At 34.7% G+C, this 16733-nt stretch overlaps 1 protein-coding gene across 3 annotated transcripts in view; it reads left to right on the forward strand.

Annotated features, from left to right (window-relative positions):
• LOC126888363 (sodium-coupled neutral amino acid transporter 9 homolog) overlaps positions 1 to 15707 on the forward strand; it is a 49155-nt gene extending 33448 nt beyond the window's left edge. For 2 of the 3 annotated variants that reach the window (XM_050656543.1, XM_050656544.1), the window contains exons 6-12: positions 1584 to 1741; positions 5226 to 5390; positions 8363 to 8593; positions 9059 to 9255; positions 10415 to 10519; positions 10665 to 10921; positions 15430 to 15707. In XM_050656543.1, coding sequence (XP_050512500.1) covers positions 1584 to 1741; positions 5226 to 5390; positions 8363 to 8593; positions 9059 to 9255; positions 10415 to 10519; positions 10665 to 10921; positions 15430 to 15601 — 1285 coding nt within the window. In that variant the 3' untranslated portion in view covers positions 15602 to 15707. The remainder of the gene's footprint in view (positions 1 to 1583; positions 1742 to 5225; positions 5391 to 8362; positions 8594 to 9058; positions 9256 to 10414; positions 10520 to 10664; positions 10922 to 15429) is intronic. The other variant, XM_050656545.1, reaches the window with a different exon arrangement.
• Positions 15708 to 16733: the final 1026 nt, after the last annotated feature.

Genomic DNA, 16733 nt, shown 5'->3' on the forward strand with positions numbered 1-16733 from the left:
TTCCTTTTCCCTTTTCTTATATTTCCCTCAATTTAAAAATAACATATAAAAATTTAAAATTTTTATTATGAGTTTCTAAAAGCGAAAATCGATCAATCAAAGAATTAAAGGCAATGTTTAAAATATAGATGAAAAAATTTACTTTAAATAATTGATCTTCCTCTGTTGAGAGCTCATCCACAGATCAAATTGACGCATTTTTCTCTTGCCTCAACATTCATTTTCAGCAGGAAATTCGGAACTTATAAGATTTTCTGCAATTTCATTATCAGTAGGTAACTTTCAATTTGGTCATAGCCAAATTGTCCGTAAATTTTCATTTTTTCCATAGTTTCTGACGACATTTTTACACAATCTGACAAATTTATAGTTACATGTTGCAACGTCTTCGAGACAGAATTTATATGAAATAAAATATCATGCCAAAGAACTGCACGGCATATTTTATAATTTTTAATATTTTTTACTAATCCTCGTGCTTTGACTTTATGTAGTTTCTGAATCATTTTTGACGTCTTTAACTATTTCGAATAAGGCATTATATATTTCACAAAATTGAAATCTTAGAGGTTTCAATGCATCTATTCGACTTAACCATCTAGTAGTACTCAACGGTTTTAGTGTTAGTTGTGCAACATGTTTTTTTCAGAACTTCCCAACGCTTTGTAAAACCAGAAAAAAAAGTGTACAGTTCTTGTATAATACAAAAAAAGGTTGTTGTTTCTGTAGAAGAAGACGCTGCGTCATTTATGACTAAGGTGGCATGCACAGGGCACGTAAAACGCCCTCAGATATTTTTCAAATATTCTGTTTTGCACACCCTTTCTTATTCCTTTCATATTAACCCCGTTATCATAGCCTTGTCCTCTGAGCCGTTTTAAATCAAGAACTAATTTTTCCAAATTTGTCAAAATAAGTTCTGTACCTTTACCGGTTAAATATTTTCGGCTGTCACTTGGTCCTATATGTATATATTTTTAATTATTGAATTGCTCAATTATTTGTATTTTGATTTTACTGATTATGCCGCCTGATGCGGCTGCCTCACCGCATCATAGCACCTCACGGCCCTGATAGGTACAATTAAGAATTTTATATTTACCATTGGCGTGCATACGGGAATATGACCCCTACATATAATATGTGGACATAAGTGTATAAAGCACAAGTTTGCCTCACACACTGTATTAATGAAAAACATGGCTAGTTGTTAAAATACTTAACTTTTTTATTATCCAACATAACCGATTGAGTCAAAAAACAGAATTTTAAGAAAACCTGAAGCTATAGTTGGGTTTCAATTTCAGTATTTTATAAATGCTAGAATATTCCAGAGGATGACGCGAACTTTGAGAAAAAAATCAGTTTGATTTGTGTACACCCGGTACACAATATTATTACAGCGATATTGTTAAAGAAACATTTAAAAAAAATCTCTTAAATCGTACAACAAATTTAGGAAATTCGAGACATTAAAAATGACCCATTTTTATGGTGGTGCGTTAATTTCTCGGAGAAGTGTATATTACATACATAAAATCCATATTTGATTGTTTCCTTTATAATTATTTATAGTCTTTTAGATTTGCAATATGGAATACTACAGTTGGCACATCACTTTTGGCTATGGCTTGGGGAATGGAAAAAACTGGTTTATTTCCTGGTATTCTTATCAATTTGTTTGTGGTGGCGGTATGCCTGTATACAGCATACGTCCTACTTAAAATTTTTGAAAAGCATGGTAAGTATAGTTGCCATCAAATTATTGCAGAAAACCTTAATCTTAAGAAAAATTAAAAACCTTATCTTGTAAAAGGTATATTTAAAATCCCTAAAAAGGGTTATATCACAACAGAACGTTTTGGGAATCAATATTCCATCATCAGTATTATCACAGATTTACATGTTTTAAGCCACCAAAATATACGGGTAAAAACCCTCGAGTTGTTTTAAAAATTGTTGAGGTTACATTATAAGATTTTTAAAAGATTTTAAAAATATTTCCAGATTAACCCCTGGCATCACATGACATCAACCATATTGGTTGGAATATTTAAAGGTAGGACCTTAAGGACAAGGACACACCAGGCGGCGCACGTCGATTCGACGTCGAGGCAGCTTAAAACACATGGCGCGGTGTAACAGCGGCAGCTATGCCACGATTTAAAGTATTTGTATTTCGTTGTTGCCAAATTTAGTCGCGTGTTGGCTGCTGTACGACACGATGTCTGAAAGTTATGACGATTTGTCTTTTGTAATAAATACAAGTTTACTTTATCTTAGATTAAAGAAAAAAAAGAAACGCAGATATTGGATACATCCTATCATAAAGGGACGAAAGTATAAGGGATTTTTTACACATTATATAACGAAATTAATATAATAAAGACCCAGAGAAGTTTTTTAATTTTACAAGAATGTCTAAAAAATATTTTTAGGAGTTATTAGTAAGTATTAAAGAGTAATGTTCAAGAAATAACACCGTTATGAGGGAAAGCATATCACATAGGAAAAACTATTTATAACTCAAGAGGCTGTCAACCCATTAATTGGGAAATAGTGATGTTTCACAAATTAATATTAACAAAAAAATTATTCAAAATAAAGTCAAAGTACGTATCGAGAAAGACGAAAACCAGAATATACAAAACCGTAATAAGAGCAACAGTCACCTACGGATGTGAGACATGGGTGCTAAATAAAACAGAAGAAGAAATGATAAAGAGTTGAGAACGGAACGTACTTAGAGCTGTTTTCAGGGGAAAGAATACAGATACAGAAGACGGCTGGCATAGAAGCACCAATCAAGAATTAAGGATGCTTTACAAGGGACCAAGTATAATAATGATACACAAAGTCATAAAGAATCAGGTGGGCAGGTCATGTCGAGGGGATGGATAAGGAAAGAATGTCAAAGATGGTACTGCTAAGAAGACCAGTTGGGACTAGGAGACGAGGTAGACCAAGAAAAAGACTGCAAGAAAGTTTCAGGAATATAATAGTATCAATGGAAATTATAGACTGGAAAGAGAAGGCGAAAAATAGGAGAACCATAGTTCAGCAATGTTTACATAATATACATCAAATAAAATTATATAATAAGTTAGTAGTATAAACTGTATTATGTAAAATTGTAAATACAAGGCCTGTAGAGCATAATAAATAAGGTAAGATAACTGTTTATTATCTTTATTTTTATGGAGTCAATAATTTTATTTTTATTAAAGTCAATCCTTCTGACAAATAACTCAAGTCAATTCAAACTGGTCAATGGTTACAGATTTGATAATTCTGTTTGACTGTTTGTGAAATTAGTTTCAAAGAGTTTGAAAAATAATTTATTTAGTAGCTTACTTTTTTTCCAGATAAAAATGTACATAATTAAGTCGCCCTTTAAGCTATAAGATAGAAAAAATAAGAATACGATGAGTCCCATATAAAAATAATTTGATATGGGAGTAAAGAATTCAAGTAAAAATATAGTTCGAGTCTGTAATTTCCATCATTAAACAAGATTTGGCAACACCCACAACAAGAAACGCCAAAGAACCGCTCAATCGTCTGTGTTGCACCACGATACACGCATTTATGATATGCCGTCGAAGTCATAAAACCGATTGGCGGTGGATGGGTTCCAGGATATGTCGCCAGAGAACCGCTGCATCGAAAATTTTAAGAGCGTCTGGTGTGTGTCACAGCATCAAAATATAGTAAGGGATGCGTCGCTATCGACATCTCAGCGGGGGTTCAGTCGACGTACGCCGCCCCGTCTGTGTTACCTCTAAATCTAAAAACCTAAGAAACCTAAGAGCGCCCAATACTCCATAAGGAGGGATTAGGGAAGACAGTAAAAAGAGAGATTAGAAGTAATAATGATCGTGGATAAAAAATATTCAACAAGCTGAAAATGCGAGCATTATCATAACGAAAACTTTGTTTATTTACGTATTTTAATTCATAATATGGAAAATTGCTATTATGAAAAGTAGTTTAGAATTAATTATTATGTTTTAATGTGCAATTATATCATTCTAATTTAAATGTTATGAACCTATAATGGTAGTTTACTCTTGATCGAAATCCATATTTTTTATATACCTCGGATAAAATTAATAAAATTTTATATATGATGGTTGAATCTTAGAACATGAAGAGCTTTTTATGAAGAATAACTTTTCTTCGTCAAATTAAAAATAAAAGAGTTATAAATGAAAATGTTGTTGGTATCCATAATTTGAGAAAAATCTTCAAATTTTTTCCCGTTAGAAGGATGTAATTGCACATATCAGACCATAATTTTTTATACCAAACAATATTATTTCATATACTGTCGGTTCGCTAAACTCAGACACAACTGGCTAGTGATTTTAGTCAATAATTTTTTGCCAATTTGGCACAAAAAATTATTACTAATTAGTTAATAATTACTAAGTAATTAGTAATTTTGCCAATTTTGGCAAAATTCGCAAAAAATAAAAAAATTGCCTACTAAAATCACTAGCCATTTGTGTCCAGTCTAGCGAACCGGCTATATTTTAATTTCATAGCAAATGGAACAGTCCATTTATCATAAAGGGGAGGCCGTATACTCGTATAAACCTATTTAAAGCTGTTAATAAATTATTGCTTCTAAAATATACTCAAATTGTATTGTATTTTGTTGAACATCTTATTTATTTATAATAATTAAATTCACTATCAAATGTCATTGATGTTTTATTTTTTTTTTCTTTGGAGTTGTATGACTACGGGCCCTTCAAGGCTCATTAGTCATACAACTCCAAAGAAAAAAAAATAAAACATCAATGACATTTGATAATACTTAATTTAAAATTTAGTTTGACATTCACAAAGTGTCAAACTCAAATGTAAATAACCAATGCTTTGCTTAACAAATCGAAATTAAAAAACTAGCCTACTTAATAGCAACGATTTCAGCTGGACGTGTAGTGTGTCGGCAGAAAATAAAACGATTGTGACGTCACATTTTAGACTTTGACGTCAATTATCTCGAAAACGGTTAGAAATATCGAAATGCCGTTTTCAGATTTGGGTTCAGAAGAAAAAACTACATAAGAATCAATCGATAAATCTGATCTGTGTATTGCAAGAGCAGCAACGAAATGACACACACACTGTTGCGAATTTATAAACGAAATGTTTTCGTTGAAAATATGAGTTTTTTTTTAGTTTAAAGAGTAAAAAACATTTTTTCTTTATTTTAGGAGGTGATGAAATTACAGAAGTTCCTGATCTTTGTAGGTTATTGATTGGACGATGGGCTGAAATCGTCTCCAAAATATTTTCCCTTGTTGTTTTAATGGGAGGTGATATTGTCTACTGGATTCTTATGTCAAACTTTTTGTATAATTGCGTGGTTTTTGTTTATGGTAAGTATGGTCTTATAAACGTATGGTTATAAATGAGTCTGGCCAGTGGTTCTGTTCATAGCTAATCAGTAGGCCATCAAAAACGAATGAATGTATAGCATATTCACAAATATAGTGTCTAGACCAGAGGTTTCCAACCAGTGTGTAGTGTGTCGCGGCACACTGGTGTGCCGTGAAGTCCCTGTAGGTGTGCCGCGAAATTTGATTATACTCACTATCATTATAGAGATTATTTACCCAAGTGTGCCGTGGCTGAACTAGTTTTTCAGTTAGTGTGCCTCAATATAAAAAAAGGTTGGAAACCGCTGGTCTAGACTTATGCATAATTATGGGAAGTGGTCATCATCATCACTGGCTCTACAACCCATGGTGAGTCTTGGCTTGTTCCAGAACCAGCTTCTTTTCTATCCTTTACCTTGGTTTTCGAATTTCGCACTCCTAACACCCGTAACTCGTCTTCCACCTGCCCCTTAAATCGTACTCTGGGCCTACCTCTTCTCCTCACTCCATCCGGTCTCTGTAACTTTGGTTGAAATTTTTCATAGACGAATAGACAGAATGTAATTGCATATTGTAGAGTCCCTTTCCTCTCCTTTAATCGTCGTCTCCTTGCCTTATAAATTGTAAAAGGCAGCGATTAAGGATGTACCCAGAAATTGGTTCCACGAGAGGCTTCAGATTTGTTGTTTACATCTGGAACTTCTCATTTATTTAATAGATGTCGCTACAGCGTCCGAGAAATATTTTTATAATTCTGCGTAAATAGACAGTTTAGTTTCGTTTCGATTCAGAGGTGTTGATATAGCCCCACTGAGGAGTGTGATGGTACACGACAACCCTCATGGAATTTTCCTAATTTATTTGTTATAAAAATAAGGTCATAATATTATAGTTGCAATTAGTATAATTTATTACGTTAGTAGCAAAGTTCAAAGTATTGAACTCATTTGAAAGACTGCAAAGAAAGCACACGTCATTATTGAAATACGTATAGTATTACCTAACCATATATGGTCATACATATTGGCACTGTTTTTAACTATAAAGCGTCGTTTAAACACAACGATAAGTCACAGCAACTAGTTGTGATGACAAGTTGAAACGCTGTTTAGACGCTGCGATTTAATGCGATACCACCTTCAACCCAACTCCAACTTTGATAAGTTGTGCGATGCACCGTTTACACACAATGATAAGTTGCAACAACTCGATTGACCTTGATAAGTTGTTTGATTTATCGCTGTGTTTAAACGACCCTTTACAGATATAAATAGGAAGGTCGAGTACCTGAGACATCTTTTGTTGTCGTTGCACTCTGTCGCGCTAGTCAGGGGATCTAGTTACCGAGAAATGGGTTATCCGCGACCTATCTCAAGGTCAACGTAATGTAATTGTACATTTAATTATATAAGAATAAAGTTTCTGAAAAAGTTTAAGTTCGTTTGTCCGGGGTAGTGTCTTCGTCTATCAACCCCTAACTTCACATGGCGACCCGGCCTTAAGTTAAAGAACGGAGTTTTCTGGTTCGCATATAGATTGAGGTATGCAGCTCTACACTTAAGATGGGAAACAACCAGAACAAAGAAAAAGAGGAACAGATCTTCATAAATCAAGCAGGCAACAGCGGAGGTGTGACAGCTGAAACCGGCGAAAACGAGAAGCTATCAATCCCTGGAATTTTGGGAATTGTATCGCTCAGCCTGGCCCTAATCATCGTTGGATGGATACTGTATCGAAGATGGAAGAAGCAGCTTCGACGCCACATCCGACAGGAGATATCTAAGTCAATGGAGATGCTGAGGTTAGACGCCCAGAATCCAGGACCAAACGCATAGACACATGTGCCCATATTCGTGAGTAATTTTTCTTTTTAATACAATACAGTTTAACTATTTATAAAGTAAGTTTGATGACTAATTTTTTTTTAATTTTCATATAGTATTTTTGATTTTTTTAAATTTATTTAGTAATTTACTCACATTTTAAATATCGAAGGTTAAAAATCCAATATTATTGATCCTTTTATTTTACTTACATTTATATTTTATTATAATATTTTATATGTTATATTTTGTTATATTTGATATACTTAACGGCAATGATAAGATTTACGAAGTAATTGCGACTTCGAGACACTAGGCCATATACTATTGAGTAACGTAGTCAGGCCAAGCCGAATTTATGTTTGAGGAAAGATTTCAACGTATTCTGGAAGATATAACTATATTAAATAGGAATCTCACAAAAGACACTATAGAACGAAGGAAAAATAATCTAATCACAGATAAATGGGTGGAAAAACTCAGAACTATCACGGAACAGTTTAGGACGGTGCATAAAGTATACAAAGTTGACAGCTGGGACATCTCATTTATTTAATAGATGTCGCTACAGCGTCCGAGAAATATTTTTATAATTCAGCGTAAATAGACAGTTTAGTTTCGTTTCGATTCAGAGGTGTTGATATAGCCCCACTGAGGAGGTCTGGAGAGACCGAAACGTACATATGGGGATGTTGGATCATCTCCGAACCGAAATGAAACATAAGCTGTCTTTCATTCATGGGCGCCCATACCCAAAGGCAGCTAGAGGGGGCACGCCAACTCTAGCTTTTCGGGTGCTTTAAACTATATATGGTTATCCAAAGTATACAAAATACAATGTGCAACATCTTCACGTCTGCCCCCCCCCCCTAAAAATTTTTATATAGGCGCCCGTGCTTTAATTTATAAGAGATATCTCGTATTTAATTACGATTTAAGTCGGGCCTGATAATCTACAAATTTTCATCAATAAAAGATATATAAGGGGGGATTATGTTTATTATTTTACCATCATTTTTAACAGGATAATGAAAGCACTATATTTGTGGACCTACTATACTATTCCCAATCTCTTTTATGTGGTATTGAATTATACAAAAATTTGAGCATTAAGATATGAACACAACTACTATCTACTTTTAATTTTAGATAATATTACTGATATTGGAAGCAAAGAAATAATAGAAGATTCGGTTCTATGTCCCAAAAAACCATTCCTTCTTGCCAATGAAACTAATTTGGTGCAGACGGCCACAAATGGTTCACTGTTTTATCAAATATGGCAACTTTATAGTACAGTTCCTATATTTCTGGCAGTGCTGCTCTTCCCTCTACTAAATTTTAAGAGTCCAACATTTTTTACAAAATTTAATAGTTTAGGTAAGATTTTAATATTATTTTATTAAACTATTAACTTTAAGGCGTAAGCGCATAATTTCGCGACAATGTGTTTTAAATGAATTCATTTTTTTTAATCCTGTGAAAACTAATAGGTATTTTTGAAAAATTTAAACAGAATGAAAGATTGCATTATTACCGAAAGTTCAAAGTCCCTGAAAACTTCTATAATGTTTATTTTAATAGGTTACAGGTGTGAAAAAAAAATAGAGAAAATTTAATGTGATTTTTAATTTCAAATATCTCATTCAAAAGAAACTTTTCGGTTATTCTAAGGGACTTTCGGCCCTCGGTAATAATGTAATCTTTCATTCTGCGTTTAAATTTTTCAATAATATTTATTAGTTTTTTTTTCAGGATTCGAAAAAAATTAATGCATTTAAAAAGCATTGGCCCGAAATTTTGCGCCTACGCTCTTAATTAACATACGCTTGTTTTTAATTTTAGGAACTTTAAGTGTAGGTTATTTATTCGTTTTTGTAGCAGTCAAATCCTTCCAGTGGGGTATAAATATAACCGATTGGTCTATAGAATTTTCTGTAAAACCAACATTTTGTGTTCTTAGTGGAATGTTAGGAATGAGCTACTTTATTCACAATATTATAATTTCCATCATGAAGCAAAATAAACACCAAAACCATAATGTAAGTATGTGTATAGCAAATAATTAATAAACTCTAACATCGAAGTAAAAATCTCCTTAGTATGTAGTAGGTATAATTTAATTAAAAATCTTTAAAAATCCAAATGGACTACATAAATGTGTTTAGAACGTTTTCGGACCTATGAGTCCATCATCAGTGAACTCATACTTGCTAAATAGCCGCAGAACCAAACAGTGGTTATATTTAGAATTCAATATACATTGTTAAATTGTAAAATTGAGATGGCTTAAAGCCGATGTTAATGGATACCTTCCGGGAACATGAAGAATCCCTACACGAAAACTTAAACAACCATCTTGGTCAACTGACGTCTGCTAAGTCGTCACTTGGCAGACGTCAGTTGACCAAGATGGTTGTTTAAGTTTTCGTGTAGGGATTCTTCATGTTCCCGGAAGGCAAAGAAAGAAGTAGGACAGGTCTCAAAAAGAGGAGGATAAGGATATTATACAAGGTAGCAAAGCGTGTTGTAGTTACTTCTTCTTCTTCATGTGCCTTGTCCGTTGCGGACGTTGGCTATCATCATAGCAATTTTAATTTTGTTTGTGACATTTCTGAATAACTCACTAGTTAAGTTAATGGTGAGAGAGGTAGAGGAAAACCGAGGAGAAAATTGGAAGGTCTGTGTGGCATGAGACTTGAGAGACGAAGGTTTAGGGGAATAAGACACGAATAGGAGAAATGAGTGGCGAAGAAAAGTAAAAAATAGTGATCCCTGAAAAGAGAACAACTGAGGAAAAAGTAACAGGAATAATTGTTGGAAACATAATTTCAAAGGACATGTTTTGTTTAAAAAATTCAATTTGTTTTATCACAGTGGAACCCCGATAAGTCGGCCTCTGATAACCCGGAAGTCTGGATAACCCGGACCGATTTTCATTAGAAAAAATAAACATTTTTTCAGTTTGACTGAGTTTTTGGCCAAAAAATGAACAATGCATACAACTGTACGTAATTTGTACTCTCCATATGTATTTAATTTTTTCGCAATTATAATGGAGTTTACCAGTAAGTATGCTGTATTTTATTAATTTTTACCATATTTTCCGGCTAACCCGGATCAGCCGCGGTCCCGATCAATCCGACTTATCGAGGTTCCACTGTATTTGTAAATTTGATACTTTATACTATATGTTTTTAGGGCAGAGATCTTTCAATTGCTTTTGGTCTGGTATGTTTCACGTATCTATTTCTAGGAGTAGTATTTTATACAACTTTTCCTTTGGCAAAATCTTGTATAGAAGATGTAAGTATTTTTTTCATTTAAGCATTATACCTACTAAAATTTATTCAAATCATATTTTATGTCTCTGGACTCACACCCAATGAAGATCTTACTTGTTTCTATGAGTTTCATTTAAATTTGAGCGTAAAAAATATTTTTTTTTTAGAATCTCTTAAACAATTTCTCCAAGAAGGATGTTATGGCTTTAATAGCTCGAATTCTACTGTTCTTCCAACTATTTACAGTCTATCCGTTTGTGACTTATATGTTAAGAGCAGACATATTGACAGCTATAAACATGATTTTTGGTAAAGAACGAAATAAAGAATTCTCGTACATCAAAACTATTATAATCAACTTCAGTATTGTATCCATATGCATTTTATTTGCATGTTTCATGCCTCGAATTGGCACACTAATAAGGTAATTATAACAAAAAAGTTGCATTAAAAGTTTCTTATTTAGGCACTTGTTACTTTCTAAATTAAAAAAAATAGGTAATTATAACAAAAAAGTTGCATTAAAAGTTTCTTATTTAGGAACTTGTTACTTCCTAAATAAAAAAAAAAATGATTTTTAACATTCCTTAGTATCATAAAAATACTATATAATTGCCCGAGCTAAAACTCGTTTGTTTACAACACAGCGCCCAAAGCCTCACCTGTGCACCTGCAACTTTACAGTTGCACAGAAATTTGTCGAAAAATGTTTTGACAATCGAAGCAATTGCTGGATCTGGTGATCATTTAAAAGGCAGTCGAAGTACTTAATTTGGAAAATTGCTCAAAAAAAATTTTGTGGCAAATATGTGATAGAGATGTCTCCCGGATAGCAGCCTGTGCTGTTATTGAAAGAGCTAAAATCATCTTCACAGTAATTGACCATTATGGGAATAAAAATTGCCGAGATGGTAAGGAGTTGGTCAGAAAATATCGATGAAGCTTGTATTCATCAAGCCAATAGAAGGAGCAGCGAGTTACCAAAAGGGAGCAGAATTATGAAAAAAAGCTTTGACAGACCATTTAACGGATTGCTGGACAATAATATGCACCAACAATCGCTGAAGATTACAGTAAAAATACTTTAAACGCATTTTTCTCGAAATCGCGTTTTTCAAAACTGTGAGACGTTGTTTTCAAAATCTAGTACACCAATCTTGGCATATCTATAAAGGCGGGCAGGAAAATGTATTACGGCATAGACGCTATAATTTTGAGCTTTACCACCTTTATAGTGAGCGTAGTATTGGTGGATCTATCAAAATAAACAGGCTGCGGTGGTTAGATCACTTAGAGAGAATGAATGAGGTTGAGCTGTCGAAACACATTTATAGCCAGAGATCGGATGGAGTGACTAAAAGAGCAGCCCAGAGCACGATTTAAGGACTAGGTGGAAGACGACTTGCGAGTGTTAAAAGTGCGAAACTGGAAAACCAAGTCAAAGGATGGGAAGGATTGGAAACTGATTATGGAATAGGCCAAGACCCACCATGGATTGTAGAGCCAATGATGATGATGATGACTACACTAATAGGTCTGGATCCCGCGTATGAAAAAAAAGTTGATTAATAGCAAGCTGAAAATTTGTTAATAGCTTAAGGGTGTCTAGTCGGACAAACTTTGATATATGGGAACACTGGAACAGGGGAAGTTTTAATTGTGGAACAGGTTAAAAATTTGGAACGGTCAGACCACTAAAACGGCACATTTATTTTGTCCGACAGAATAGACTTAAACTCTCCGAACAGAGATTAAACTCTCATGCAAAAATCAGACTGCTATTTATCACCAAATGGGCGTTTTAGTGAGTGGAACATGTAGAATATGTCAAATGACAGAAATTATGACAGGTGATAAATAGCAGTCTGATTTTTGCATGAGAGTTTAATCTCTGTTCGGAGAGTTTAAGTCTATTCTGTCGGACAAAATAAATGTGCCGTTTTCGTGGTCTAACCGTTCCAAATTTTTAACCTGTTCCACAATTAAAACTGCCCCTGTTCCAGTGTTCCCATATATCAAAGTTTATCCGACTAGACACCCTTAAGCTATTAACAAATTTTCAGCTTGCTATTAATCAACTTTTTTTTCATACGCGGGATCCAGACCTATAATCTTAGTAGACCAAATTATTTTAAATACTTTAAATATACGACTACTAAATAAACCTCACCACTTTCCTTGGTGCTTAATGTATGCTGATGATGATGTAATGTTAGTGGAAAGTTAGGCAGAGATAGGGGAGAGACTGCAGCAAATACTAAGCGCCTCCAGACAAGAACGGTGGAGCAAGACTTAAGGTAAAATGGATATGACGCACAGTAGTAAGCAGGCTTGGAATATGATCAAAAAACTTAATGGTGATCCCACAGAGGTGAAAGAGCCATGTGCAATAACGCCAAATCAGATAGCCCACCAACTGCTTCTGAATGGCAAAACAAACAATCGTTGCAAAACGCCAAAGATTATAAGAACTCAAGACCAGGAAACAACTCTCTTGCGAAACCCATTTACCATCGAAGAGCTCAAATATGGTATTGACTGTATGAAAAATGGAAAATCACCTGGGGTGGACGAAATCCTAACAGAGCAGATAAAACACTTCGGGCAAAAAGCGAGACAATGGGTGCTCGATCTATTTAACATCTGTCGCTCTACCTACCAGATTCCAAAACTGTGGCGTAAATCAAAAATAGTAGCCCTTCTGAAACCTGGGAAAGACCCTGAACTACCGAGTATGCTACCGAACTGCAGTCCGATATCTCTGCTATGCCATTTGTATAAATTGTGTGAACGCCTCATTTTGAACCGCATCCACGAAATATTAGATGCAAAACTAATCCCACAACAAGCAGGCTTCAGACCAGGTAAATCATGCACAGGCCAAGTGCTGAACCTAACAGAGTACATAGAGGAGGGATTTGAGCAGAAAGAGATAGTGGGAGTAGCCTTGATAGACCTCACAGGAGCCTATGATACGATAATCCACAGAACCTTGCTAACTAAGATCTGTAACACTGTGCTTGACTATGGCCTGGTAAATATCATTAGATCACTGTTGTGTAATAGACGCTTCTACGTTGTGCTAAATGGAAAGAAGAGCAGATAGAGAACTCAAAAAAATGGCCTACCTCAAGGAAGCGTTCTGGCGCCGTCCTTATTTAACATCTACACCAACGACCAACCAATGCACCCTCAGACTGAGAGTTTTGTTTACGCTAACGACCTTGGTATCGCCGTAAAGGGGAAAACACTCACACAAGTAGAGTCGACAATGGACGAGGCTTTAAACATGATGTCAACTTACTACAAACAAAACTCAGTAAAGCCAAACCCTACTAAAACCCAAGTATGTGCATTCCATCTCAACAACCATCTGGCGCATGTAAAACTGAATGTTTCTTGGGAGTGACAACGCTTGGAACATACTGATAGGCCCAAATATCTTGGAGTGATACTAGACCGGTCACTAACGTATAAATTCCACTGTCAGAGCACAAGACAAAAGGTTTCTACAAGAAACAACATTCTCTGGAAACTTGTAGGGACCAAGTGGGGTGCTAACCCCCAGGTCTTAAAGTCAACAGCTGAGGCCTTATGTTTCTCAACAGGGGAATATGATTGTCCCGTCTGGCGTATGTCTAGACACGCTCAACAAGTCACCACGGCGTTAAATGAAACATGTAGAATAATTACCGGTTGTATGAAGCCTACCCCTCTACCCCTACTGTACCGAGTAGCTGGATTCGCATCACCAGAAGACCGTAGATGCGCCTCACACTATGTGGAGAAGTTCAGACAAATTTTCGATGAAGGCACCAATTATACGGGTTTGACGAACTGCCAGGAATCAACCGACTTAAATCAAGGAAAAGGCTTATGAGAAATGACAGCGTCGAACCACCCGAACTGTTCCAGAACCCTATAGCCAGAACGACCTAATGGAATGAACCTGGACTGGAGAACCTGGCGGACACTCAACCGCATACGCACAGGTGTTGCCCCTGTAAAACAGAACCTCATTAAATGGGGCATCAAGACAGATAACAACGCACTTTGTGAATGTGGGGAAATACAGAATGTGGAGCACCTGAGAATATGCAGACTTTGCCAATCACAGTGCACCCTCGATGATTTATGGCTCGCAAATACAAAGGGTGTAGACGTTTCTGCCCGATATTGGGCAGAAAAACTGTAGTCGGATCCAGACACGAAAAAGTAAAGTAAGTAGAAAATAGTAAAAGCGACTTAAAACAAAAACTGGAACAGTATTCATTTAAAGATGGAGTCACTACAAAAAAATGATATGTGAAACGATTGTGAAAGTAATAGTTTTAAATAGTTAGGATCGGTATTACAGAGTAATGGGAGACATGCAACAGAATTAGGGTTGGATGGATGAAGTGTAAGAGAGCGAGTGGTGTGTTGTGTGACAGAAAAATTCCAATGAAGCTTAAGGAAAAATTCTACAAAACAGCCATAAGACCAGCTATGATGTACGGAACTGAATGTTGGGCAGTTAAAAAGAAATAGGAACAAAGAATGCATGTGGCGGAAATGAGAATGTTTAGATGGATGAGTGGAGTGACAAAAAAGGAGAAAATTAAGAATAAGTGTATTAGAGGAAGTATAGGAATGGCACCAATTTATACCAAAATGTGAGAAGATGAGTTAACTCTTTCAGGGGCAGAGATACGACAGCAAATTTTACCTTAAGTAAGTGGGCAGGATTAGAGAAAATCAATGTAAATGCGGTACGAAATGTGTAAGTACCACTGTCCATTTCAGGCAATTTCTTTTGGTACATAGTGGGTACAGTCGCCCCTGAAAGAGTTAAGATGTTTGGCAAGAATAGGAAACATAAGAATTTTTATATGATTGTACGATTTTCACTTTCAGTTGTTATTAAATGAAAGTATACATCTTGTGTTTTAGGTATACTGGTGCTCTAAGTGGCCTAATCTACATTTTCGTGATGCCTAGTTTATTAAAAATGGCATCACTTAAACAAGAGGGAGCCTTGTCTGTTCCAGCAATATTTATACATGTCATAATTATAATTCTGGGAATACTTAATTTAATATCTCAATTTTTCATTACGGATTAAAAAAGCATGAAAATTTCGCTATGGAAAATACTCGAATACTGCCGAAAATGTTTGAAGAAGTACGAATTTTTTTTAATGTTACTGAATTAAGAAAAACACATATTATTTAATATATTGTTAATATTATTTATTTTTTGTCGATTTAAATAAACATTAGATTTTTATTACTGTGTCAGTTATTTCTTAACTCTTTGTGCTTATTTATAACATTTTTTCAACAAATGAAGGATTTCTTTTTATTTCTTTTTAAACTTTTTGCTGTAATATTGTAGCATCACATTCTTTCAATTAAAACAAGATTCAAATCGTAGGTAAGAAATAAACTTCTTTCTCGAAACTACTTATACCCCTCAGGGGCATCGGAGGACAGATAAACACTGTGTTAAAGTTAAATAATACTTCAAAGGGGATGAACTATTTCTTATGTTCGTTGATCTGAAGGCGGCATTTGATACAATAAATTAAATAAACAGAGAAATAATGTGGAAAATACCGGAAAATTATAGAATACCAAAAAAGATGATAAAAGCCATAAAATCTACATACAGTCGAACCCGCTTATTAGAATACCAGTTAAATGAATATCTCGGATTAAGGAATAAAAATTTGAGGTCCCAAAGTTTTTACTATGCACATATGATCAATTATTAGAATATCCCTGTTATAGGAATAATTTTGCTTGGCACGAAGGCTATTCCAATAAGCTGGTTCGACTGTTTATGGAAGTAGAAGGCCAAGTACAAATAAATGAGGAAAGATCAGACACATTTAAATGGGATAAGGGAATTAAACAAGGAAATGGGCTAAGTCTTCTACTATTTATAATAGTCATGGATACCTTAATAGACCAGGAATGATCTGTTTTTAGGTGGATGTGAGAGGTGGCATTCAGATTTTTGCGGATAAACTTAGTTGATAACTTCGTTACTAATAATTGACCTATGCTCCTTCTCAAATATGCCCGGAACATTAATAAAAAAAATAAAATATTTAAAAATTACAAAAAATTTCTTTTTTTTCTACTTTCTTTGCTTATAACTTTAAAACGATTCATTTTGGAACAAAGTCGTATAGGAATAAAACAAAGATAATTAAATTTTCTATCAGATAAGATTAGTTAAAAATGTCTTAA

The sequence above is a fragment of the Diabrotica virgifera genome, chromosome 7 (assembly GCF_917563875.1).
Source record: "Diabrotica virgifera virgifera chromosome 7, PGI_DIABVI_V3a".
Taxonomy (NCBI): domain Eukaryota; kingdom Metazoa; phylum Arthropoda; class Insecta; order Coleoptera; family Chrysomelidae; genus Diabrotica; species Diabrotica virgifera.